Source organism: Atheta coriaria, unplaced genomic scaffold (genome assembly GCF_025399875.1).
Source record: "Atheta coriaria isolate IRGN ID8LTWV9N9 unplaced genomic scaffold, Caltech_Dcor_3.1 hic_scaffold_9_pilon, whole genome shotgun sequence".
Classification (NCBI taxonomy): domain Eukaryota; kingdom Metazoa; phylum Arthropoda; class Insecta; order Coleoptera; family Staphylinidae; genus Dalotia; species Dalotia coriaria.
The window spans coordinates 8100144-8123619 of record NW_027045451.1 but is presented as its reverse complement, the minus strand read 5'-3'; the positions used below and the strand labels follow the sequence as shown (position 1 = coordinate 8123619).

The 23476-nt window shown below is 37.9% G+C and overlaps 8 protein-coding genes across 9 annotated transcripts; 4 read left to right on the top strand and 4 right to left on the bottom strand.

The window, feature by feature from the left end:
• Positions 1-3253: 3253 nt before the first annotated feature.
• Positions 3254-5005, bottom strand: LOC135798893 (uncharacterized). The gene is made up of 2 exons (XM_065311876.1): positions 4982-5005; positions 3254-4910 (listed from the first exon to the last, which is right to left on the bottom strand). The coding sequence occupies exons 1-2, from the start codon at positions 4991-4993 to the stop codon at positions 3459-3461; spliced, it is 1464 nt and encodes a 487-aa protein (XP_065167948.1). The 5' UTR covers positions 4994-5005; the 3' UTR covers positions 3254-3458.
• Positions 5006-6666: 1661 nt separating this feature from the next.
• On the top strand, positions 6667-7406 carry HSPC300 (haematopoietic stem/progenitor cell protein 300). The gene is made up of 3 exons (XM_065311808.1): positions 6667-6976; positions 7054-7136; positions 7193-7406. Exons 1-3 carry the CDS (start codon positions 6820-6822, stop codon positions 7217-7219), a joined length of 267 nt encoding a protein of 88 aa, XP_065167880.1. The 5' UTR covers positions 6667-6819; the 3' UTR covers positions 7220-7406.
• Positions 7407-7549: 143 nt separating this feature from the next.
• TfIIEbeta (transcription factor IIEbeta) lies at positions 7550-8967 on the top strand. The gene is made up of 5 exons (XM_065311807.1): positions 7550-7766; positions 7835-7936; positions 7989-8151; positions 8213-8413; positions 8473-8967. The coding sequence occupies exons 1-5, from the start codon at positions 7705-7707 to the stop codon at positions 8818-8820; spliced, it is 876 nt and encodes a 291-aa protein (XP_065167879.1). The 5' UTR covers positions 7550-7704; the 3' UTR covers positions 8821-8967.
• On the bottom strand, positions 8918-12024 carry LOC135798839 (uncharacterized). 2 transcript variants are annotated; one of them, XM_065311805.1, is made up of 7 exons: positions 11637-12024; positions 11436-11580; positions 10440-10598; positions 10096-10367; positions 9371-10034; positions 9130-9309; positions 8918-9082 (listed from the first exon to the last, which is right to left on the bottom strand). In XM_065311805.1, exons 1-7 carry the CDS (start codon positions 11802-11804, stop codon positions 8976-8978), a joined length of 1695 nt encoding a protein of 564 aa, XP_065167877.1. In that variant the 5' UTR covers positions 11805-12024; the 3' UTR covers positions 8918-8975. The 2 variants fall into 2 exon arrangements, with proteins under 2 accessions (XP_065167877.1, XP_065167878.1); XM_065311806.1 differs by having other exon boundaries at positions 10440-10547.
• Positions 12025-12614: 590 nt separating this feature from the next.
• Positions 12615-16326, top strand: LOC135799361 (piwi-like protein Siwi). The gene is given in 6 exon segments (XM_065312439.1): positions 12615-12759; positions 12846-13410; positions 13413-13509; positions 13953-15271; positions 15330-15838; positions 15898-16326. Coding segments are annotated over 5 exon segments (2754 nt in total). The 5' UTR covers positions 12615-12759; positions 12846-12849; the 3' UTR covers positions 16166-16326.
• Positions 16312-17962, bottom strand: eIF3j (eukaryotic translation initiation factor 3 subunit j). Its single transcript, XM_065312442.1, has 6 exons — positions 17810-17962; positions 17657-17748; positions 17360-17467; positions 16937-17216; positions 16738-16874; positions 16312-16660 (listed from the first exon to the last, which is right to left on the bottom strand). The coding sequence occupies exons 1-6, from the start codon at positions 17820-17822 to the stop codon at positions 16607-16609; spliced, it is 684 nt and encodes a 227-aa protein (XP_065168514.1). The 5' UTR covers positions 17823-17962; the 3' UTR covers positions 16312-16606.
• A 399-nt stretch (positions 17963-18361) lies between these two features.
• LOC135799364 (probable splicing factor, arginine/serine-rich 7) lies at positions 18362-20362 on the top strand. Its single transcript, XM_065312441.1, is given in 3 exon segments — positions 18362-19112; positions 19115-19908; positions 19911-20362. Coding segments are annotated over 3 exon segments (1650 nt in total). The 5' UTR covers positions 18362-18547; the 3' UTR covers positions 20202-20362.
• On the bottom strand, positions 20237-23318 carry LOC135799363 (protein KRI1 homolog). Its single transcript, XM_065312440.1, has 5 exons — positions 23045-23318; positions 22650-22959; positions 22154-22598; positions 21395-22096; positions 20237-21340 (listed from the first exon to the last, which is right to left on the bottom strand). Exons 1-5 carry the CDS (start codon positions 23157-23159, stop codon positions 20429-20431), a joined length of 2484 nt encoding a protein of 827 aa, XP_065168512.1. The 5' UTR covers positions 23160-23318; the 3' UTR covers positions 20237-20428.
• Between the last annotated feature and the right edge of the window lie 158 nt (positions 23319-23476).

Here is a 23476-nt window from a genome sequence, read left to right as displayed (position 1 = left end):
AATGCATTCGGGCAGTATCCTCTAGCCGAACTTTCCTATACTTAGGAATTTCAATATTTTCAAGTACAGTGGAATCCCGGTAAAGGCACACTGCTTAATCCGACACACCTTGTAATCCGACATGATCATATGCCATATGTTTGTACTTTAGGATTTGTAATTTGTCGGATTACAAGGTACTCTTTTGAAAAAAATTCCGGACTGTAAGTCTGTAAGTCTTAGGCAGTTTTCTATAATCCGACAAATTCACTCATCCGACACTGCCCTGCAAAGTGATTGTCGGATTACCGGGATTCCACTGTATTGAGATTAGCGATCTTTAAAATTTTGATCAGCGAGTTTAAACTCAAGGCTGATTTAGTGGTAAATGGGTGCATGGACCACCTACATTTTCCGAGGCCCTATGGGTTATACACATGTGTACCACCGTTTTCTCACATTCAACCGTAACATATATAAAAGAAAATCGTTTAAGTTTCACTATTTATAACTCAAGAACGACTGGACCAACTTTTATGATTTTTGTAGTTTTGAATTTATCTTTATCAGAATAGAATAAGAAATATTAAATATTAGAAATACTTATTCCATAAATGTTAAATTAAGGAATGAAAATAGATTAAAGATTCAATAATAGTTATAGTTTAATGATTTAATCAATGATGGCGCTAAAATGTTGTACGCAATGTTGTCTATGGTATGGTTGAAATTGAAGTTGACCGATTGCACAGGTTTAGAGAAATATCTTGGTGAAATTTATTGTTAGTGATTGATATTGAAGCCACCTTTGGCTCCGGCGCCCTCTAGCGGCGATTGGGGCTACGAGCACCGCCGACTTGACCGCGCTAAGGATGCTTAACTAGAGATCCTAGGGTGCTAGGATCTCTAGGGAGCTGTCCTGATGACGTGTGGCAGCTCTCAGCGGCATTCGTGCTTCCGACCTGGCCCTGACAGCTAACCTACGTATCAATTTGGCGCAGTCGGTAGGATACCCAAGATCTATGAAGATACCAAATTAATCCAAGATTCAGGAAGCACGTGTCCCAAGATGGCCACTCCCGATCTCGAGAAATACTCGGGACACAAGACCGTCATTCAAGCCGAGTTGTGGCTGAATCTCTTTGAAATGATTAGTCACAGCCAAACAGATCAAGAGAAGGTGGTCATGCTCATGAGCTACCTCGTGCAAGCCGCGCTGTACTGGTACGCAATGGACGTAGCTCCACGAATGGGCTCCATCACATGGGCGGAGGTCCGACGCCAGCTAATCGCGCGGTTTGGCCGTCCAGTGCCCGTCCCGTTGGTGCAGGCTCAACGCCGCGTCCTAAAGCTCGCAGAGACACGCGAGTCGTGTTACAACAACAAGATGGGCTTTGGCGGCACGTCGCCGTCGTCGATGCCGCTCAGCCCTGGCCCGCCGACCAATTATAACATGGACCCACCACCGGTCGGCCACCACCTCAGCGGCATGGGTCCGCCGCCCAGTATGGGACCGCCTAACATGCCGCCGGCGACCCTTTCACAAAGTAACCATCCGCATGACGATGGGCCGATGCCACCGCCTACCTCTACGCCCAACCCGCATCATCCGCTCACCGCTGGCCCGCCGCCACATGAGATGATGGATAACGACAGCCACCCTGTCGATGTCGATTCTCGCCAGCTCACGGTCCATCGACGGGCCCCTGGCCACTCTCGCCAGCTCACGGTCCATCGACGGGCCCCTGGCCACCCTCGCCAGCTCACGGTCCATCGACGGGCCCCTGGCCACTCTCGCCAGCTCACGGTCCACCGACGGACCCCTGGCCGACTACAACAAACCCACGACGTCGACGTCGGCCGCATCCCCGATGTGGCTCACCATATCCGCCTCGAGCCGGGTACCGTACCCGTCGCCCGCAGGCCCTTCCGGCACTCCCAGTCAGATGCCGAAGCCGTCCGCGCCCAGGACATCGCGGGCCCCGCTAAGAGGTCCACGTCTCCACCCCTCAATGTTGTCACCACTGGCCCCGATGGCACGCCGATTAATGAGGGCTCACAGCAGTCGACCCTCCCCAGTGCTTCTGTGGCGTCCGGCGAGGATCCGCAGTGCACGACGCCCAAGTCTCGCAAGAACGACATGGGCCACTACAACCATCCCACGACGCCTCAGAGTACCGTGTCTTCTCCAGGTGTTGCGAGCATGAACTCGGTGCACGAAGAACACGAGATCGGCAGTCCCAGCTGGCCACGCACCCCTGCAAGTCCAGTATTTAATACTCATCGGCCGCATCAGGAAACCTATCGTTCGAAGAAAACGGCTAGTTTCGGCAAGTTCTATGAAATGGACGACAACACGGTTCGTCGAAGAAGACTAGACAAGCTGCTCGCCTTTGTGGAGGTGCGCCGCACGCCGATCACAACGTGTCCGACGGCCTCGAAGAACCCGCTCGACCTCTTCTGGCTGTACATGTTTGTGAAGCGACGTGTTTCCTGGCACCACCCCACGCGCCATAAGTTCTCGGCTACGAGTAGTGGCCCCTACGTAGTTCTTCGGTCCCTAGGACCCATGCAATATCAGTTGGAGAGGTTCTGCGAACGGACCTCGCTTCGAGAGGGGGGAATGAAGCCACCTTTGGCTCCGGCGCCCTCTAGCGGCGATTGGGGCTACGAGCACCGCCGACTTGACCGCGCTAAGGATGCTTAACTAGAGATCCTAGGGTGCTAGGATCTCTAGGGAGCTGTCCTGATGACGTGTGGCAGCTCTCAGCGGCATTCGTGCTTCCGACCTGGCCCTGACAGCTAACCTACGTATCAATATGAAAATACCACACACTGAGACTTGAGATTTGGGCAGGTAGCATCAGGAGAGAAAATACTCATAGTAATCGCAAGGTCTGTTCTTTTAATAATATTTGGCGTCATGCTCAAAACGAAAAAACGTAGAGGTAATTATCATAATGGTAAAATGAAACATTTCCGCTTTTTTGCACATTAATGAGTTAATCAAATTCGATACATCAAAGGCTTTAATATAAGGAATTGTGGATAATACAACTGGTTTGAACTTTGTGATAAGTGTTACATTTCCTAAGACCGCAACTATACAGTAACTGCATAAAGCCGAAGCGGGCATAGATAGCAAAATAAGTATTTCATGAATTTTAAAAATATTCACGAAACAACAAAGTTCTTAGTATATAACTAATAGCTAATATATATTATTTAATTATTTTCCTATAAGCCAAAGTAGATTGTTGATCCATAAATGCGATTAAACCTTTTATTTTACTTTTATTTCCCAGAAAATATAAAAAAATCCTGCAAAACTTATATGCAATACACAAATGTTGAATATAAAAAATGATAAATCTATAAATATTTCTACTTTTTATACATTAATAAAGTAGCGTTGTAATTATTCTAGAAAAGATTAGTGATGCAAAACGAATATAAATTGTTTTGTGCCAATCCTATATCTAATCCATTTTGATAGGGTACTCTTCCACTTTGTACTCTAACGAGTCGTCTTCGCTGGAAGTTTCTTTACCGTCTTCTAAATGACGTTTTTGTTTGTATGGCGCTGCTTGACCTGAATTTGCATGGTACTGTTGTAGCGAAACATTTTGCCCTCCTTCGTTGAACCACGGCCCAATGGATTGCAACCCCCATGCATCAAATACCCCACCCTGTCCTCCTTGGCCGGGCTGAGTTGGATACACAGAATAATGCGGGTATCCACCATATTGTTGTGGAATCGGTTGTTGATACAGTGGTCCCTGTCCATATAACGACCCGGATGGACCCACATTAATTCCGTTGTCATAACATGAATTCGGGCAGTTACTTGGTGCGGACCCGCCATGAATCAAATGGGTGTAACATCCGCCGCAACTTGGTTTCGCTACCATACAGTTGACATAGGGCCATTGCGAAGTGGAGAAACAACGTGGTTGCGGTTGTGGAATGTAGGCAACTTGTTCATGACAATTAGATGCTTCCTGGTACTTATGTGTGTCTATCTGTTGATCGCACACACGATGTGGTTCGGCATGCATAGTCGATGCGGTACACACCTCACCACAAACTTTACTCTTCGTATGGTAGCAATTCTGATAGGGTGGTTCTTGTATAGGTACACACTGACGCGGTGATATGACGTTGCAACACTGTTGAGGCTGATATGGTGGTTGGTACTGTATTATTGGTTGTTGAGGTTGTTGAGGGGGTTGTTGGGGTTGTTCAGGGTATTGGATAATATTCTGCGGCGGTTGTGACTGCATATTAACATTGATCTCTCCTGGTTTCGGGGACTCCAATGTAATATTGTTTAAGTTGGTATTGTTGAACCGAATGGGCATGTCAACAATGTTGGTATTATTGACAACAGTCTTCAGATTGATGACGGTGGTGATATTATGTTTTCCTTGGTTCGTAGCACTTGATTTTTGATCAGAGGAAACCGTATTACTGCCTGCGTTAGTAATACTGCTACTGGTCTTGCTTGCGGATTGCTCAATAGATTTATGGCAGCGTGATCGGCATCCACGACGACAGCTTGATGTGCGACATGTGGATTGGCACGTGGCATGACAACACGTTCGAGTGCTGCATGGTGCTGCATATCCACTGCAGCACGAACTGCAGTTAGAATCGCACTCATTGTAACTGCAATAATTGCAATCACATTGTCCGCATTGTTCCGATGCACCGCAATTCTCACCCTCATCGCAAGACTCTTGAGCGCCGTAACAATCAGCATAGCGCTTGGATCTCTTTCGAACACAATCCACATAGAAGCTATACTCCGATGAACTGCATTCCTTCTCTAAATCGTTGTGTGTAGATGAAGAATCGTCAAAATTACAACGATCGGATTTTGCATGCGTTGTAGCCACTGTTAAGTAGGCTACTAAGAGCACTAACAACCCCTAAATATAGCCATAATTCAAATATCTATTATTTACTTTACTTCTTTATATTGCTTCTTATTGAATCTTACCTTAGATAACATCGTGCTAACGCGATGACGACTCGGCGATTAATAACGTCGCTTAATCGAAAGGTGCACGCTATAAACACACAGAGGCGTTTGCTGAAGTTGACAGTGGAGTGCTGTTTTTCATCTTTAAATATTACAATAGATAACAGGAAGAATGGGCACACGAAACTATTGAAAATTTGTAAAAATCGTGGCGCAATCTTGTGTTTACCTGACCCACTTTGCATCGACAAGATGAGACGCTTCATTCGAATTATCTAGAATTATTAGGAAATTGAAAAATCAGAGGATTAATGTATCAGATTAATCCACAAATCTAATTCTTACACAATTATATGAATAGCGTTCTTTTCAAATGGTTAAACAATTTCAAACAATATCATTTAAAATATTTTTCTATTTGTTGCTATTTTTATTTGTTCTCTTTAATTTAAATCTAACACTAGTGTACTCCATTTTGGTAACAGCCTCATAACCTTATTTGTAAGCTAGAGCAAGCGATGCTATTGTCACGATAAATGTTCTTATCTTAGGTCGTTGATCATATTTCAACTTCTGTTTGTGTTTATCTTTGATTTTTTCGTTTTTGTCTTTGCACCCAGACGGTGTTGCGCAACTTGAGAAAATATAAATGGTTCTTATTGCCAGGAGACAAATCGGTTATATGCATCACTCAAGATATACTTACACATTATTATGGTGTTTACCGAAAAAGGTGTGAGAGCAGTGTAGAGAGTATTATCAAATAAGGTCATCACTTCACTATTCCTCAATCGTGGGAATGATGAATGGCGTGATTAATGCCTCAATCAATATTTCACAAGAACATATCAATATGCAGAATAACTTTATTATGTGTTTGTGTTTGTAGGTTTACAGCTTTGACAACACTTTCAAATTTAGGGGCCTGCTGAGGCTGGAAAATGGCACCAAGCCAAACCTCTCAACGATAAAACGATGTAGATATTTGTGTTTAATATACACGCAACTTGTAATGTTTACCAGTGTAACATGTATGGCATAAATGAAGACAATTATCTATGCTAAAATTGTTTAAACGTACTTTACATCATATTTCTAAGTAAGTGTACTACCCGTTTTGTGTTTTTTTGTAATGTTACCTTTGTAATCTTTTAGGCAAACTGTAGTTACTTTTTTATTTGGTAATGACTTACATAAAATCTCGGTAATATGGAATTTGGTGGGAAAATATTATATATCCGTTTTTTTTATGTAAAAATTAGTTCAAATGACAATTTTGTTCGAAAGATTTTTCAAATGGGCCAGTTAGTTTTTCTAAAACTACTGACTCCATAATCTTCGAGATATTTCAAGAAAGACAAAATATGATGTCTTCACAAATAAAAAAAAAATTAATAGTATTATTTTACAACAGAAAATGCAAAGAAATAAATAATTCGAGAAAATTTATTCGATTACATGCATTAGGTCATCGCGAAAAAGAAACGCGAGCAAAAGTTGATAACTGCATGAATTCTTAAAACGTTCCTTTGTTTTCTTTTCCGTGTGAATTGTATTTATCTACAGATTAGATAAATTTAACTTTTACTCAAGTATCATAACGTCTTTTAGTCAATATTTGTTTATTTGTACTTTTCCTTTCCTGATCCTAGTTTATTTTACGGTTTGTTTTGTTTTGTGTGTAAATTGGGTTGACTACACTTCACCAAACCTCTGATGATCGAACTCGCCTACATTGTTTTGCCTTCAGCTTCAGACAGCAGTTCAGGGAGCAGTTCTTGATTCAATTCGTTTTATCGCTACGTACAATATTGCACATTAAGTATATATTTGTTTGTTTCTAACAAAATTTCATAATGTCTGGGCAAATGAGAGATCCCAGAGAATCCAGAGATTCAAGAGATCCAAGAGATTGTAATCAGAAGCAAATTCAGCAAGATTGGGCTAACAGGGAGTACATTGAAGTCATCACAGTGAGCATAAAGAAAATTACTGATTTCCTCAACTCATTTGGTAGGTATCATCATTTATAATTGAGTTTTCTAAACCAAAGTTTATAACAACTCTACTTTTATTTTATTTTGAAACAGATTTATCATGTCGATCTAAGCTGGCAGTGTTGAATGAGAAGTTGACAACACTAGAAAGGAAGATTGACTATCTGGAAGCATGTGTAAGTTTTCTAAAACAAAACAAGCTTATTTTTACTTTTGTTATCTTTTGTTTTAGGTAACAAAGGGAGAAACTTTAACCTAAATCTAAATGTACATTTTATGCTTGGAGGTACATAAATGTACACATGTGAAGGAATTTATTTAATTGAAATGTAGTGATTTTTTTATTTACACTATTTAAAAGTAGAACTACAGTCGTATTTGATTTACACATTATTATGATGTAATTTTCTATATTTATAATGGACATTAATAAATAATAATCTAAATGTGCAGAGTTTACATGAAAGAAAACAGTGGTTTTACATGTATTTAAATATTTGTTATAGCATTCATTTGTTTATAATTATATATAATCACATTTTGCACATAATATATAACATGTTTGAAACCTGACATCTGTTGGTCTCTTGTTTTTGTTTTTTTAACCCAGAGTTTTAGTTAGGTTAACTTGTTTTACGAACTTGAATCAAACTGCATTTTTCTGGGTTTCTAACACATTTCGCAGTTGGTGTATAGTATTTATTTATATTTTAAGTAGTTAATTCCCTTGTCATTAATATCAAAATGGATCCAGCGCTATTAAGAGAACGCGAATTGTTCAAAAAACGAGCAATTGCAACACCCAGGTTAATAGCCTACATTATTACTTTTATTTTAATACTACAGATGTACATAAAAATAATAAATATTTTAGTGTTGAGAAGAAAAAAGTCGAGCCCAAAGCAGAACCACCCAGAAATGATAAAAAGAAAAGTTCTAGACCTGCATCAGCTGCACCAAAATTGGATATCAATACGTATTATTTTTTAAACAACAATTTAACAAATTTATAATGAATGATTTTGTAGATATAAAACATCAAGTGGTAGCTCACAGTACCCCTTTGCTGTGTTGGCTAAAATTGTTAAGTATATGAGGCAAAGACATCAAGATGGTGATATGCATCCACTTAGTATCGAGGATATCTTGGATGAGACCAATCAATTAGATGTGGGAGCTAAAGTTAAACATGTAATCACTTCTTCCTTTATCTATATAGAACAACAAATGGATATATTGCATATTATTTTAGTGGTTGAATACAGAAGCACTTCAAGACAATCCCAAAATTGAGGTCACACCAGATGGCAGATATCTTTTTAAAGCAATGTACAGACTGAAAGACAGAAAAACTCTTCTTAAACTACTCAAACAACAAGATTTAAAGGGGTTGGGTGGTATACTATTAGATGATGTACAAGAATCTTTGCCACATTGTGAAAAAGCTCTTAAGGTAATAATTAGTTATGTTGAAAATGATGTATAACTACATAAAATTTGATCCTATTATAGATATTGCAAAATCAAAACGAAATCATCTTTATAACACGTCCAGTCGACAAGAAAAAAGTTTTATTTTATAATGATCGTACAGCAAGCCTGCCAATCGACGAAGAATTCCAAAAACTGTGGCGTTCGGTAGCAGTAGACGCGATGGATGACGCCAAAATCGATGAATACCTCGAAAAGCAAGGTATTCGTTCCATGCAAGATCACGGTCTCAAGAAACCGCTTGCACCGAAACGCAAACGCGTTGGGCAACGTAAAAAAGTATTCAAAAAACCACGTGATAATGAGCATCTTGCTGATGTACTCGAAACGTACGAGGATAACACTCTCACGCAGAAAAATACAGTTTAAATTAATTATTTTTTTATTTTAATTCTATTAAATTTATTAATTATATGTAAGGGCGCTCTTTATTTACTATTAGTTTATGGCTAAATAAAAAGGATAGTTTAATTTAATTTAAAATTTAAATAAATTATATCTATTCGTAAAAAATAATGTTTCAATTAGTATACTCTGGATATTTTGTTGTAAACAAAGTTGCAGAAGTTTATTGATCCAGCCGAAAATTGCAACAGCCCAACTAACCGGAAACAGTTTTCGTATGTTGGGTCTAAAAGAAATATTTTAGTTTAAATTTATTATTGGTGATAAACTTACTTATTGCGAAGAATAACAGAAAACTTATTGCTGAAAAAATTCTTAAAGCTGCGTATTCAATCTTAGTACTTTTTGAATTAATTACAACTGACTTGATGAGGAATTGCAACGCACACGTGGATGTTGTGATTAATATCCCTCCGATTACGATTAGCATTTCCTTTTTCCAATCAGAAATCACTAAAATGTAGAGTATAATGTATTAATTGCATTGCTCTTTCGAAAAAGACATGCAACTTACAAAAATTACCAATAGCACTCAACCATAGCAAGAGCGCAATCGGAAACTTTCGATTATTTTTAGAAAATTTCCAACATCCAATAAAGCACGCCTCTACTAACGAAGCCATGAAGATAATGCTTACAATATGACTAATACTCTGTGTGTGCAGAAAACTAACGCTATAATAAAGGTAGGATGGAAACAGAGTGAAAAAAACGAATGTGCCAGCAGTGATGGAAACCTGCAGGAGGCAATTGTTATAGAAGGATAAACTATAAAGATATGCGTGTGATACGCCGCCTTTTGAAACGGGAAGGAAAATGTTTGTCAACTCGTCACTGTTGGCACGTGCTCCTAGCGAATGATCAACATTCTCGAAAGAGTATGTGACATTGTGATTGATTTGCCCTTCAGTGAACAGCTCTCTAGGTGTTGGAAGTTCTGCATTGTAGTCTTCATCATTATCTTCCTGGTGCTGGTTATTGGTACCTGTTTCCTTTTCGTCATCGAAAGTTTCCCAATTTTTGCGTTGGTTTTCAATCACAACTGTGGTTGTTGTAGTGGCTGTTGATGGCTCCTCTTCTTCTATAACTGGTGGTAGAGATGTGTGAGGTGATTGCAGTTCGGTGATTCGATTTTTTGAGAAGATATCATCTTCATCGTCTTCTTCAGGTTTTCCCGGCTAAGAAACGTTCATTTAGTTAAAAAACAAATCGTTTTATGGAACTTCAACTTAAACATACCGCAACTATCCGATACACCTGTCGAGACTTCAGATAATCAGGTTTCTTGAAAACTAACACTACCATTCCACTGGTAAGCACAACCAAGTGATACCAAATTATCGAATGTCCGATTCCGTACATATTCAAATATTTTCCCATGACTAGACTTGTATAAATAACGCCAGTATACTCAGCCAGGCGAAGAATTGTCTGCACAGCCGACAATTTCAGTCTAAAGTACTGCGCTATCGATACATCGATTTGAATGAAAACTAGTGAAGAACCGAAGCCTGAAAACCATTAATATTTCAAACAATTCCTTCAATGCGTGCTTGTGTTGCTAATGCAAATAGATTTTTTACCTGCAAAGATTCCACTTGAAACGCATAATGTAGTTCTAGCAAAACCATCAACCACTGATAGCCACAGCATCAGGATGCTTGCACAAATCAAACAAATGCCGACCAGAGCTACAAAACGCGGCCATTTACTGTTTTTGATTATTAAGTGGCAGATGGGATCTAAAAGTGTGAAAATGGCAATATATGTAAATACAACTTATAAAATAAATTCATAAAAAATTACTAAATATGAGGTTCACCAATATCAACGCTATCAAAAACAAATGCAATGGAATATAGGAGTAGGTACAAATTTGCATCTAATATACCAAGCTTGCAGGCTTGCAGTGATATAAAATACAAAGAACACATGGCGGCCAATAAAAACCCAATAACATATCATTCCCATTTTGCTAACTAAATCACTAAACATAAATACAATTATAACATGGAAAACACATTTGGCGTACATATTTGCGTAAGTATTTAAAAGAAGCCATAATAAAAATAAAAGGAAAAAAAATAAACTATCGAACTATGAGTTTGCAAACACACAAAATCACAAATTACTCCACAAAAAAATATACAATACTAAAACTTTTAACTGTATTCGCCCCTAGTTTTGTTTAAAACAATTCTTAACATAATAGTGGAATTATTGAATTTTGTTTGTTTTGTTAATTTTAAATTTAAAATTAATTTCAAATGATTCCTAATAAGAAGTGCAAAAAGTGCAAAAGTTCTTATTAGTAATCATTTGAAATTAATTTTAAATTTAAAATGAAGAAAACAAACAAAATTCAATAATTCCACTATTATGTTAAGAACTGTTTTAAAGAAAACTAGGGGCAAATACAATACAAATTAAAAATCAAATTTAACAGCAATTGTATAATAAATTATTATCTGTTGCCTTTCAAATATTGTCCATGACGCATTTTGTTCAACATTATTCTCGTCATAAAATAACATTGCTCTGTTTCTGTTATCTTTTGCATAGATATTAAAATGAAATACCTGATAATGATTGCACTGCAATGAATAACAAGGGAGTGCTGACGATGTGATTGCTCCAAAGAGAATAATTGCTCATTTTACCGCTTTCAAGGGTTGCCACCATTAACAACAATCCATATGTTATGGTCAACCCGGAGAGAATATTCTAAAACAAAATATTACATTATACATTATTATTTATGCATTGCACAAGTTCCTTGCCTTAATATAAAATGACGCAATGAGAATAATCCAGCCATATCCGCCATCAGGAATAACAGGTCCCGCTTCCGGTTGTGTGGCTAATACATTATCAAGTCGTGAACTGTGGTCAGTCAGCGTTGGTCGTACCGGCGGCCGTGCCGTGGTAGTATTATTCATTTCTTGCATACCGAATGCTTATGGTACCTACGATTGAGAATACTAGCATTGCTATTCTCACAATCCCCTCGGTATCAGTGCGTTATCTAATCTCCAGCAGGCATATTATACATTACTATCTATATATATATATCTGTATTAATCTCGATGGAAAACGCTTATTTAGTACAAATATAACACTGCTCATAATTTTCTATATAGCTATGAACACACAACTCAATAACGTAAATTAAATATAAGTGCAGATCAAGGAACGTTATATGTCGCAGCTTTAGTTTTCAGTGTATTTTAGTAGGCAATGTTGAAATTGTTTGCATTCTGCGATAACCATAATTACTTACATTATTTAATAATGAGTAAACGAAGATATATCATTTATTTGTTTTGGGCTCTAAAGAAAATAAATGTACATTTTTTTTAAAAAAAGTTGACTCTGAAAACATTTGAGGATATGTTAATAAAATTAAATCACATAGGCACTGAAATAACAATTGTTTCTTAGGCACCCAGGTAAATGCCAAGTTCATGCAGAAAAATAATGGTATCGTATAGATTTTTGAACAGTGTCCGCATGAAAGTAATCCAAATTTATTAATGAAGCGAATGGAATACACAAATTATATTTGTAAGAAAAACATTTATTTCTTGTGTGTTTGTTAAATATACGATTACCTTTCATTGCCTAATTAATGAATTCTTGAATGTCACCACGCAACAATTGTTACAGTTTTGAGAAACAAATTTCAAAAAACAAAAATGGTTGTCGTTGGCAACGATTTGTTAAAAAAATAAACTGTCATTTTAAACAACTGACGATTTTCCGCATTCTATTGAAAACCAGTAATTAGCAAGTCGCTTTTACACAATCTGCTTCAATTTTTTCTCAATCTCAAGATATTCTTGTTAGAAATATTGAGCTCACTTTAATATCTTTATTATTATTTGAATTCAACGCTTTTAAAGGGTAAGTATTTGATTTGTTAACCCATCCTGTTTTCCCCACAAACCTATTATTAATTTAACGGTTCCTTTTTTGTTTCTTTGATATAGATTAATGGAGAATAATCGCAATCGTGGTAGAGCACGCGGAAGGGCTCGCCCACCAGATAGTCCACCACCACCGACACTATCCGGTGCTTGGGCATCTGGTAACCCCTTGCGTTCACCCAGAACACAGGGACCAGCTCCGGTAACACCGCCGCGGCAGCCTGTAGTATGGGGACCCAGTCGTCAACAATCGTTAACTCCAAGACAAAATGCACCAGGTTCAACTGACCAAACACCATCACCTCAAAGCGGGGACGCGTCAAATCAACCTAAATCTGACAAGCAAATGCAAATGCGTAAAGCTCCGGAGGATGGAGCAGCTTCTTTTCATCCACAAGGGCATGGCGACCGAAGGGGCCGTGGGCGTAAAGAATTGCCTACTGTGACCATTACCACCAAATTGCCTAACCTTGGCAAACAGGGTACGCATGGAAAAAGCGTTGCCCTACAGGCAAATTATTTCCGATTGGTGACACGACCTGACTGGTGTCTGTTTCAATACCGTGTCGATTTTGCGCCCGATCTTGATGTTACACATATTAAGAAACGTCTGTTTTACAACGCTGTTGCAAAATGGAAATTAGAAAGGGATTATTTGACGGTACCGTTTTGTATACTCCATTTAGGCTTCATCCGGATCCCAGGGAGATTCTTGTGGCATCATTGAGTAAGTCTTTTTCTTATGTTTTGTATCTAGTAATTTTATGGAAGACCGAATTTTTTTTTTCAAACTAGGAAATTTTTAATTTCTACGTTACGTAATAATAATTTAATTGGCAAAACGATTGACATTTACCTATAATGTAGTGCTCTCTGATAAATTTCTTCTCAAATACTCAAATTTAAAATTGCGAGCACCTTAAAGAATGATACCCTTTGCATAGAAAACCCCATTTTATTGTGTTTATCATATTTTTATTTACATTTTGACATTAAAGTAGGTATACTTTTTTTAAATGCCATTAGTTGGCCCCAGGAATGGGTCAGCAATCCTTTCAAAATTCCTTTAGTAATTCAGAAATGAACATTTCATTGTAAATTCCGTTAAAAGCAGATCAGCCGTATTCAGTTCTTGTACCATAATCTATTCAATTTTTTTACACCTTATAGCTAATCCTGATGAAAAAATAAGGATTACAATCCGCATGGTTGGTGAACTAGACAAAAGTAGCTATCATTACCTACAAGTCTACAACTTAATCGTACGCAAATGCATGAGCCATTTAAATCTTCAATTAATTGGTCGTGATTATTTCGATCGCGACAACCGCGAAGTGATTCTCAACTACAATCTGGAGTTGTGGCCCGGTTTTGTAAACTCCATCCGCCAACATGAGCGCGAAATCCTCATGTGCGTCGAGATTCGTCACAAAGTAATGAAAACTGAAACAGCTCTGTCTGTTATTCGAAAGATTAAAAACGACCGCCATTCTGGCGATAGTTGGGAGTCAGCGTTCAGGAACAGAATGTTGAACGTAGTGGTGTTGACTGATTACAACAACAAAACTTATCACATTGATGACGTGGACTTTGAAAGAACTCCCGAGAGCACTTTTCAGATGAAGGATGGATCAACGGTATCATTTCGGCAATACTACGACACGCGCTATAATCTGAAGCTTACTGATTTAACTCAGCCATTGTTGGTAACCAAAGTGAAGCCAAGACGCCCTCGTGGGGAAACTGCGATTGCGGATTCACCTCAGAGTTTAACAATGCTTCTCATTCCGGAATTATGTCGCATGACCGGCTTGACTGAGCAGGAACGTGCTAATCGCCAAATGATGACCGCACTGGGTGGTTACATGATAAGAACACCAGCCAAACGTATTGGTGATTTACTCAAGTTTAACGAAAGATTGCATAGCAAACCGGAGTCCATTGTTGAAATGAAACAATTTGATTTAACTCTGTCTAAGGATATTATTTCATTCTCTGGGCGTGAATTGGGTATTCAGGAACTTCTATGTAATGGGGGCAGGACTAAATATTCTGCTGATGATCGAGCAAGCTGGACGAATAAAGTGTGTAGCAATACGTTGTATCGAATTGCAAAAATGGACCAGTGGGCAATTGTTTATTCAAAGAATGATGCAAATTTTGGAGATTCCATGAAGGGTTTCTTTCCACTCATGCAGAAAGCCGCAAAAGGAATGGGCTTGAATCTGGGTAATCCAATATTTCAGGTAATACATGACAGCCCCGGAAAAGGAGTCTATAATGTAGCTGCCATTATTCAAGCAATTGAGGGACTCTTCGCAAAATATCCAAAATTAATGTTTTTTATGGTGATTGTACCACCGAATCGCAACGACCAATACATGCGTGTCAAAAAGAAGCTGACTTCAGATCATGGAGTCTGTTCACAGGTGATGACCTCTACAAAAACTGATCCACGCTCGAATAAAGCTTTAAGCATTGCTACAAAGGTAAGAATAAACAATTTTATGTGTTTCGTGCTTTACACGCAAATAATGTTTGTATCAGGTGGTTATTCAAATAAATTCCAAATGTGGTGGAGCTCCCTGGACTATTCAATTGCCTGAATTTTTGAGTGATCTAATGGTGGTCGGATACGATGTCTGCCATGATCCGAAAAATAAGTCCAGAAGTTTTGGTGCTTTTGTTGCTTCGTACGATCCGAAACTCACCGCTTATTACAGTGCAGTGAATGCACATAAAGACGGCGAAGAGCTCTCGAATTTCATCAGCATGTCTTTGGAAAGTGCGTTGGCAAAATATACGAATCAGAATAAGAAACTACCAAGAATATTATTTTTTCGTGATGGTGTGGGTGATGGTCAGATTCAATATGTGTATGAACACGAAATAAAACGCATTCAAGAGAAGTTGATACCACTGTATGGTAAGCAAAACTTGCAGCTACGACTACGCGTAATTGTCGTCAACAAGCGAGGCAATGCTAGGATTTTCAAAAATGGTAATAATCCGGCACCTGGAACAGTAGTAGACGATTTCATCACTATGCCAGAAAGGTAAGAACTGATTTATCAAGAGATTATGCAACTAATGTTTATTTTTTATATGTTTATAGGTCAGATTTTTACTTAATTTCCCAGTGTACCAATAGAGGAACAGTTTCTCCCACATATTATAATATTCTGGGACCAGACGAGTTTGGTGTGGACACAAATGGTACTCAGATTCTGACGCATCGTTTGTGTCATAATTATTATAACTGGTCTGGATCAGTTCGAGTGCCCGCACCGTGCCAATATGCGCATAAGTTAGCCTTTTTGGCTACGAATGCGTTGCAACGTTGTCCGCACAAGAATCTGGAGCATTTGTTACATTTTCTTTAAATGTGTTGATTGCTTTGTGTTGAATGACAGCAACTTACTATATTGCAACGTACCATTCAATTCAAGTTTCATTTGTTATGTGGAATCTCACAGAATGTTAGTTCTTAAAAAACAAAAACATCTTAAGTAAAAAATAAAGTACACAGTTTTCTTTTTTCAAACAGTAGTATTTATAATAGAATAATACATTATACAATTCGCAATTGACATGCAAAATAAGTAAAATTGTAATTATTTCCGTAATAAATCTGACAAAATTAGCTACGCTTTTGGGATTCCGTGACGAAACTCGGTGGTGAAAATGTATAACAGAAATTATTTACGTGTTCAATGGCCGTGTTAACGCAAGAAAGTAATCAACAGGATTCCACTAAATCCAATCATAATGCAAATCGATACAAAAATATTTATTTAGTTAGAGTGGCTAACTCTTGTCAGATGCTACATAAAATCGTCGTAGTCGTCGTATTGGTCGACCGCGTACGCAGAGTATTGCTAAAAATAATCAAAACATTACCACATGCAGAAAATCAATCAATTTGGGGTAAATTTAAATAAAATAATATACTTACATTACTATCTTCTACTTTCAATTTTACTTTGCCTTTTCCTTTATTCTTTTTCGTTTTGTCACCCTTCTCCACTTTCTGCTTCTCCAAGTACAAATTGTCTATTGTGTTCCTGATCTTTTTAATATCCAATGAACTCACTGTAATGTTACCAGTAGTTATTTTTACAGTGAATTGATATCAAATTGACGATATTACTTACGTGTGGCACAAAGATCTCGAACTAAATTTTCAGCAAAGTTTGGAAATTCAGTGCTTTTCGTTAATGGTTGAATTTTCCTGATCAGCGCGTTCGCATACTCATCAAATTCCTCTAACGTTGTAGGGCAGTCGGACAGTGTTTCTGCATCGCCAAACGTGGTTTCCAGCGCTAATTTCAAATCAGATTCCTTTTGCATGCGCAGTTTTTCTTCGGCCGATACTTCATCATCATCATTTTCAGCTGCTGCTCGCCTCCTTTCAAGTTCTTCTATTTTTAATTTCTGCAACACAAAAATTAAATATAAAGCAACTGCAGTAGTAACTATATTGTAAACATATCTATTATATGTATTATCTAGTTACTTTTATAATATAATTCAGTAAAGCAGCAAAATAAATTAAATTTGAATAAATTGTTGCAAACCTGTTTCTCTGCTAGTCTTTCAGCTAAAGATTTCTTTTTTGCCTTCTGCACAGCTTTCTCACTAGGTTCCTCTTTTGTCTTCTCCTCATCTTCATCCTCCCAGGAATCCTAAAATAAAACAAATCTTGTATCACTGCAGTATGTTGACAGAAGATGAGAAAATAGATATCCTTGAGTTCCCAAATTAATGGTGAAATTTGACACTTCATAAATTGGCTTAATAGCCGAAAATAATAGCCATGGATATAGAGCATATTGAGATCTGCAGGTGCGTGGAGACGTGTGCACGCGTGTTACCTTAATATCGTCATCCTCGTCCTCGCCCTCCCATTTATTGGTCGCTGCAGTAGGCACTATCACCTTCACCTCGGGCTCGAAATTATCGTCGTCTAAAAATAAACGAGAACGTGTTACGGTTTATTATACGCATTCTTTGTGATAAATACACACCCCACGATTCCATATTGGCCAAAAACGAACGTGAATTGAATGTCTCGCGACCCCGATCCAATCCGTTTCACGTGTGCTCATGAACCTCACTCGCGCACTACTACAGCGACGAATGACGATTGCCAGAATGCCACAAGTACCGATTAAATAAACAAGGTGGCGCCCGCTTACTTGTGCAAAATGATGTACTATATAGTTAATTTAAAATTTTCTTACAGTTTCAGTTGAATTAAATAGGCAAATATTATTTATATAATATTTAAATTATTTTGAAATAATTTAAAAAAATACTCAGTTATTTGCAGGATATTTTTTAAATTTCAATGCTGGTGTCAATTGGTTGCCTATAAGAAAGTGCTAAAAATTGTTATGTCCGACAACAGCGCAATATGTCTGAAAATTGCAATCATTAAAAGTACATTAGTTACGTAATACTATGCATTTCACAATAATTTTCCATGTTTTTAGACAAAACCTTGAAATTCTTGTAATTAGATATTCTTATCTCATTATAATGAGTCACTCGTGTCAATGTTATACAATATTTGGCAACAATGCATAACATTTTGCAAATGTCAAGCGTCAACATGCGTTAAAATGCCGAAATTCACCGCATTCGCCGCAGTCCGCATTCAGTTTCTTAGTGTTCGCCGGCATCGTTGCGTTCTTCGTAATTTCACTTTATAAATAATGTTCTCGTGAAGTGCTAGTGCCAACTAACCCACAAAACTCCTCGCGATGGCCGCAGGCGGCACGAAAGTCGTCCAAGTGACGAACATCGCTCCCCAGGCAACCAAAGATCAGATGCAGACGCTCTTTGGCTTTCTTGGCAAAATAGACGATATCCGCCTTTACCCAACAGTGCGCGATGTTTCATGTCCAGTGCAGTCGCGAATCTGTTACATCAAGTTCTTGGACTCGAACACGGTGGGCATCGCACAGCACATGACCAACACAGTCTTCATCGACCGCGCACTTATTGTAATCCCTGTACAAAACGGAGACATCCCCGATGAATATTATGCCCTGGAAATGACGCGCAATGGAACGATTGTACCGGGATTATGTCCTTCAGAACCAAAGTTACCACCAAATGTAATTAACACTATTAGTGGAACTGGTTTGGAGCAGGTAATCTTAACCTCAGACCCACAGTTAGATGCTCATGGGCTGCCACCTTATCCCCCATTGCCTGTGAACTATGACAGTGCAAAGATTGAGGAAGTACGAAGGACCATTCTGCTAGGGAATCTTGATTTGTCTACTACAGTTGCAGAAATTGCCGAATTTTTTGCTCCTGCTGGGAAGTGAAGTATATTAGAACATGTAGAAGAGCTTCAGATGCTTCAGAATACTTCCTTGTGGAATTTACTGAACAAGGTAGTATTATTAATGCCTTGAAATTGAATGGCAATGAATTGAAAGGTAGGAATGTAACTATCAGACATTCAACACAAGCTATTGTCAAACCTCAAGCTAAAAGTAATGAAGCAGCTCAGAGAGAGATTGAGGAGGCTATGAGCAGAGTAAAGGAAGCTCAAAGTTTAATCTCAGCAGCAATTGATCCAGTAATTGGCATGCTTTCAAAGGATAAGAGAAGTGTAAGAAGATCACGCTCCAGGTCAAGAGGAAGACGGCGCCGGTCAAGATCCCGCTCTAGATCGAGAAGATCTCGTTCTCGGGGTGGAGGCGGAGGTGGCGGTGGTGGTGGAGGTGGAGGAAGACGCCGCTCTCGATCCAGATCTCGCGATCGCCGAAGAAGATCTCGATCAAGGCGCAGGTCGCGTTCCAGGTCCAAACGATCAAACTCGCGAGACAAACGAAGATCGCGTTCCCGTTCGCATTCTAAAACAAAATCGCGTAGAAGGTCGAAAGACCGCGAGCGCGAACGTGATCGCAAATCACGAGACAAGTCTACAGATCGCAAAGATCGAAAGTCTCGGGATAAGTCCCGAGAAAGATCTTCGAGAAGAGATGTCGATAAGAAAGATAAACGCGACCGGGATAGAGATGACGATGATCGCGAGAAGAAAAGATCACGATCGACATCACGCGGCAGATATCGCTCTCGGGACCGATCAAGGGATAAGTCTACACGTTCAAAAGACAAAAAAGGGATAGATCTCGTTCGCGCGATCGAAAGAAACGCTCTTCGTCAAAAGATAAACGACGTCGCAGTCGCTCGAAGAGTAGAGATAAGGAACGCAAGAAGGACCGAAAAGAGCGCAAGGAGCGTTCTAGATCACGGTCGAAAATTCCTCGAAATTACGACGAGGAGGAAAAAGGTTTTGACTCGGAGAAGGAGCGCAGCGCGAGTCGCCATGGATCGGAAACTGTCGATAAGGAATCGTCCGAGAAATCTGACAACATGGATATTTCTAATTCACCTTAGCTTAAGACAAAGAAGAAAGTGAAATATATAATAAATTAAGTGATCACAAAATTATGATTATTTTATTTAACTTTTTTAATTACAAACTATTAAAAGTTCTGAAGCATTCAACTATTGATGTAAACCTGTAAACTATAATAAATGTCTGATCAAGTATATAATTGAATAAAATTATTTCATTCCTTTAATAATCCTACTCTATTCACGAATTAAATTCCTACATAAAATTATATATGTGCGTTATTGCCGTATTTCAGCTTGTTTTTGAACTTTTTCGGCTTGATGCCGAACGCCTGAAGTCTTGCGTCAGATAATTTACATGCAGGAGAAGTCGTTTCCGTCTTATTTTTAGTTTTGTTGTTATTCTTCGCATTATGATTTGCTTTTTTACTTTTTTGTGGTTTGTTGCCTTGCTTACCAGCCTTGTTAGTTTTCTTCTTGGAAGGTGTCTCGTTATTGATCAAACTTGTGTCAGGTGTTTGTTTGGCTTTCTTTTTCTTCTTTTTTGCTTTCGACGTGTTATTGGTATTATTTACTGGGGTTGTTGCATTATTTATTTTATTTGTTAAGTTTCCGTCTGCTTTTTCTTTCGTTTCTGTGAAATCTACGGTTATTTCACCATTTTGATCTACTGATTTCTTTTTCGACTGTTTTTTCTTTGACGTTTGCTCAACTATGACATTGCTTTCATTTTCTGTACTATTCGTTGATGCGTTGAATTTAATTTTCTTCGATTTTGGTTGTTCTTGTGGATTTTCAACACTTCGTTTCTTTTTTCCTTTTTTATTTGGTTTCTGATTATTTTCATCTGTTGTATCTTCCTGCTTGTTTGATTGTGATGGTTTTACATCAAAATTTTCTTCTGTTGGTTCTACAATGGTTGCATCCATGGCATTTTGTTTCCTTTTGTTAGCGTTTCTGATTTTCTTATTTCCTACATCTTGGGATTCGTTTACCTCAGTAGAACTTGTACCTTCATCCGCATATAAACTAGGTAAAATCTTCCTTTTTAATGCTTCGTTTTGTGCTTTCTTCGAATAAGCAATCTGATCGTATTTTTCAATATGATCTGGCCTATATTGCATCGCTTTTTTGATTGATGCCCAACGATTTAATTCTTTATCATTTGCAGTCAAAATCTGAAACAGCGCATAACATGAAAACAAATTAATAAAATATTTACTATTACTTACTTCTTCAATAGTCAAGCCAAAATTATTCGGCGCAACCTGCCGATATTTAAATCGACACGGTATGCCACCAACAATATCCTCACAATCCAACTTGTAATATTCATCTAAATATTCTTCATATGTCTTATCATTTGGATCAAAAACAGGTTTTGTTTCGCTGACTGCCTTTGCAAATTTTGATTTTCGTTTGCGTTTCTTTTTACCTTTCGTATTCTCAATGAGTTCATTTTGCGTAGAAGTGGAAGGATCATAATCACAGTCCATGTTGAAATCTTCATCTTCTGCATAAGTACCATCATTATACTCTGTATCATTATTTATTTGATCTTTATGAAGTTTATCCCATCGCTCAATCTCAAGCTCTTCATCTAAATCCGGAAACTCCGGTTTTTCGTCGCCTTCTTCACCAGTGTAAAATTCATCGTTAAAAAGTGTCTGCATTCGTTTGTCATGCGCATCTGGGTCAAAATCTTCATCAAAATCTTGATCTTGAAAAGTTACTTCGGTGTTACCCGTAATTTCCTTCAATTTTTTAATTTTTTCTTCGATTTCTTTACGTTTCATTTCTTTTAGTTTCTGCAGGTCCTCCATCTTTTCTTGTTTTTCTAAAGCTTTGCGTTCTTTCAATTCATGACGTTTTGTTTTGCGACGGTCATCTGTTTTTCTCAATGAATTCTCCACTGTTCTTGGATATCTTTTCAACTATAACGAAATTTAATTAACAACAAACAAATTGTTATAAAAATACAATGAACTTACAAATTCCTGATCTGGTTCCTCAAATCTGTAATTAAACTTGTGTTCAAACTCTTCTTGTTTGTCCACATTTTCCTCATCATCAGAAAACTTTTCATCATCATGAACAATCTCATCATATGTTGGCACATAGTTAGGATCATTACTCTCCTTAAACCGATTATTGAGAATATAGTCTCTTAGGAACTTTTCACCAGCATCTAAATTAGGATCATTCCAATGATCCTTTAATGGTTTTAAACTGGTCTCATCTTCAGCATTATTAAGTTTGTCCTTCTGTCCCTTTAACCATTGCTTGTAGTTAGCTTCTTCTTTTTCAACTTCAACTTTAGACTTTACACGGGTTTGAAACAAACCACCAAAATTCTCATCTTCATCTTCAACCTCTTCTAGAGCAGATTTCAAACTCTTTTTGATATTTTCTTGTTCTTCCACATATGTTAATCCCCTTTAAATTAAACTTTAATAACTTTGATAAATGATTTATAAAATACAATACCTTGATTGTGGATCTTCATTATCTTCATCATCAAACCCTTTACTACCATGTTCCAATAACATTTGTCTTTCATAGTCTTTCAAAAACATGGTCTGTTCCTTTTTCTTCTTTTTAACAGTGGGATCAATTGGTGTATCATCAAAGAACTTCACACTATCATCATAAATTTTGGGATCTTTGTTCTTCAAACTAGATAAGGTTTTTAAGAAGTCCATTTCTACCTTGTCAGGCAATTCAATATCAGACTCATCTTCATCTGAACTGCTGGTGTCTTCATCACTATTTAAATCACCTTTATACTTAGTTTTTACTAAAACACAAAAACAATATATTTAATAATATATTCTGCCAGAAACAGTTAAGTTTAGTAAATAGCAATAATTTTGTTTACTTACATGAATTGAGGAGCTCTTTTTGTCTCCATGAATTATAATTTTTTGCGTACTCATTTGTGGTCTTGAAATTGACTTCCGTATCGGAGTCATCGCTTCCATCAAACATTGTATTCATGATTATGTTTTTGTACACTTTTTACGTTATCCAACAAAATATTTAGGATTGAGTTGAACCCGACGACAAATTGTTAGGTTATGTACTCAACACGTTTTTGCGCCTCCTACCATATCGTACAGCGTATCAAGCGTGTTGGAAGTTGTGTACTTATCGATGTAGTTTGAGGGCCTACCACATTAGAGAACTTTGCGGTATGCGCAGGCGCGCGTTTGCTGCTTGAATCAAGGTGATGCTCCGCGCGCTCAATTTTCTTATTGTTCGCTTTCCATAATTTTTTCCGCTCCGGTTTTTCGTTCCGTGTTTCTGTCCTTCCA

Coding starts and splice junctions, on each gene's coding strand:
- LOC135798839 (XM_065311805.1), bottom strand. CDS start 11,804: ATGCAAGAAATGAATAATACTACCACGGCACGGCCGCCGGTACGACCA. Junction 10,368..10,439: donor TTCAAGTGGAATCTTTGCAG/GTAAAAAATCTA, acceptor AATGGTTTTCAG/GCTTCGGTTCTTCACTAGTT. Junction 10,035..10,095: donor AGGTGTATCGGATAGTTGCG/GTATGTTTAAGT, acceptor AACGTTTCTTAG/CCGGGAAAACCTGAAGAAGA.
- TfIIEbeta (XM_065311807.1), top strand. CDS start 7,705: ATGGATCCAGCGCTATTAAGAGAACGCGAATTGTTCAAAAAACGAGCA. Junction 7,937..7,988: donor CCAAAATTGGATATCAATAC/GTATTATTTTTT, acceptor ATGATTTTGTAG/ATATAAAACATCAAGTGGTA. Junction 8,152..8,212: donor TGGGAGCTAAAGTTAAACAT/GTAATCACTTCT, acceptor ATATTATTTTAG/TGGTTGAATACAGAAGCACT.
- eIF3j (XM_065312442.1), bottom strand. Junction 17,468..17,656: donor ACGAGGATGACGATATTAAG/GTAACACGCGTG, acceptor GTTTTATTTTAG/GATTCCTGGGAGGATGAAGA. Junction 17,217..17,359: donor AAAGACTAGCAGAGAAACAG/GTTTGCAACAAT, acceptor TTTGTGTTGCAG/AAATTAAAAATAGAAGAACT.
- HSPC300 (XM_065311808.1), top strand. CDS start 6,820: ATGTCTGGGCAAATGAGAGATCCCAGAGAATCCAGAGATTCAAGAGAT. Junction 6,977..7,053: donor TGATTTCCTCAACTCATTTG/GTAGGTATCATC, acceptor ATTTTGAAACAG/ATTTATCATGTCGATCTAAG. Junction 7,137..7,192: donor TTGACTATCTGGAAGCATGT/GTAAGTTTTCTA, acceptor CTTTTGTTTTAG/GTAACAAAGGGAGAAACTTT.
- LOC135799363 (XM_065312440.1), bottom strand. CDS start 23,159: ATGAATACAATGTTTGATGGAAGCGATGACTCCGATACGGAAGTCAAT. Junction 22,960..23,044: donor AAAAGAGCTCCTCAATTCAT/GTAAGTAAACAA, acceptor TTTGTGTTTTAG/TAAAAACTAAGTATAAAGGT. Junction 21,341..21,394: donor TTGGCTTGACTATTGAAGAA/GTAAGTAATAGT, acceptor GCGCTGTTTCAG/ATTTTGACTGCAAATGATAA.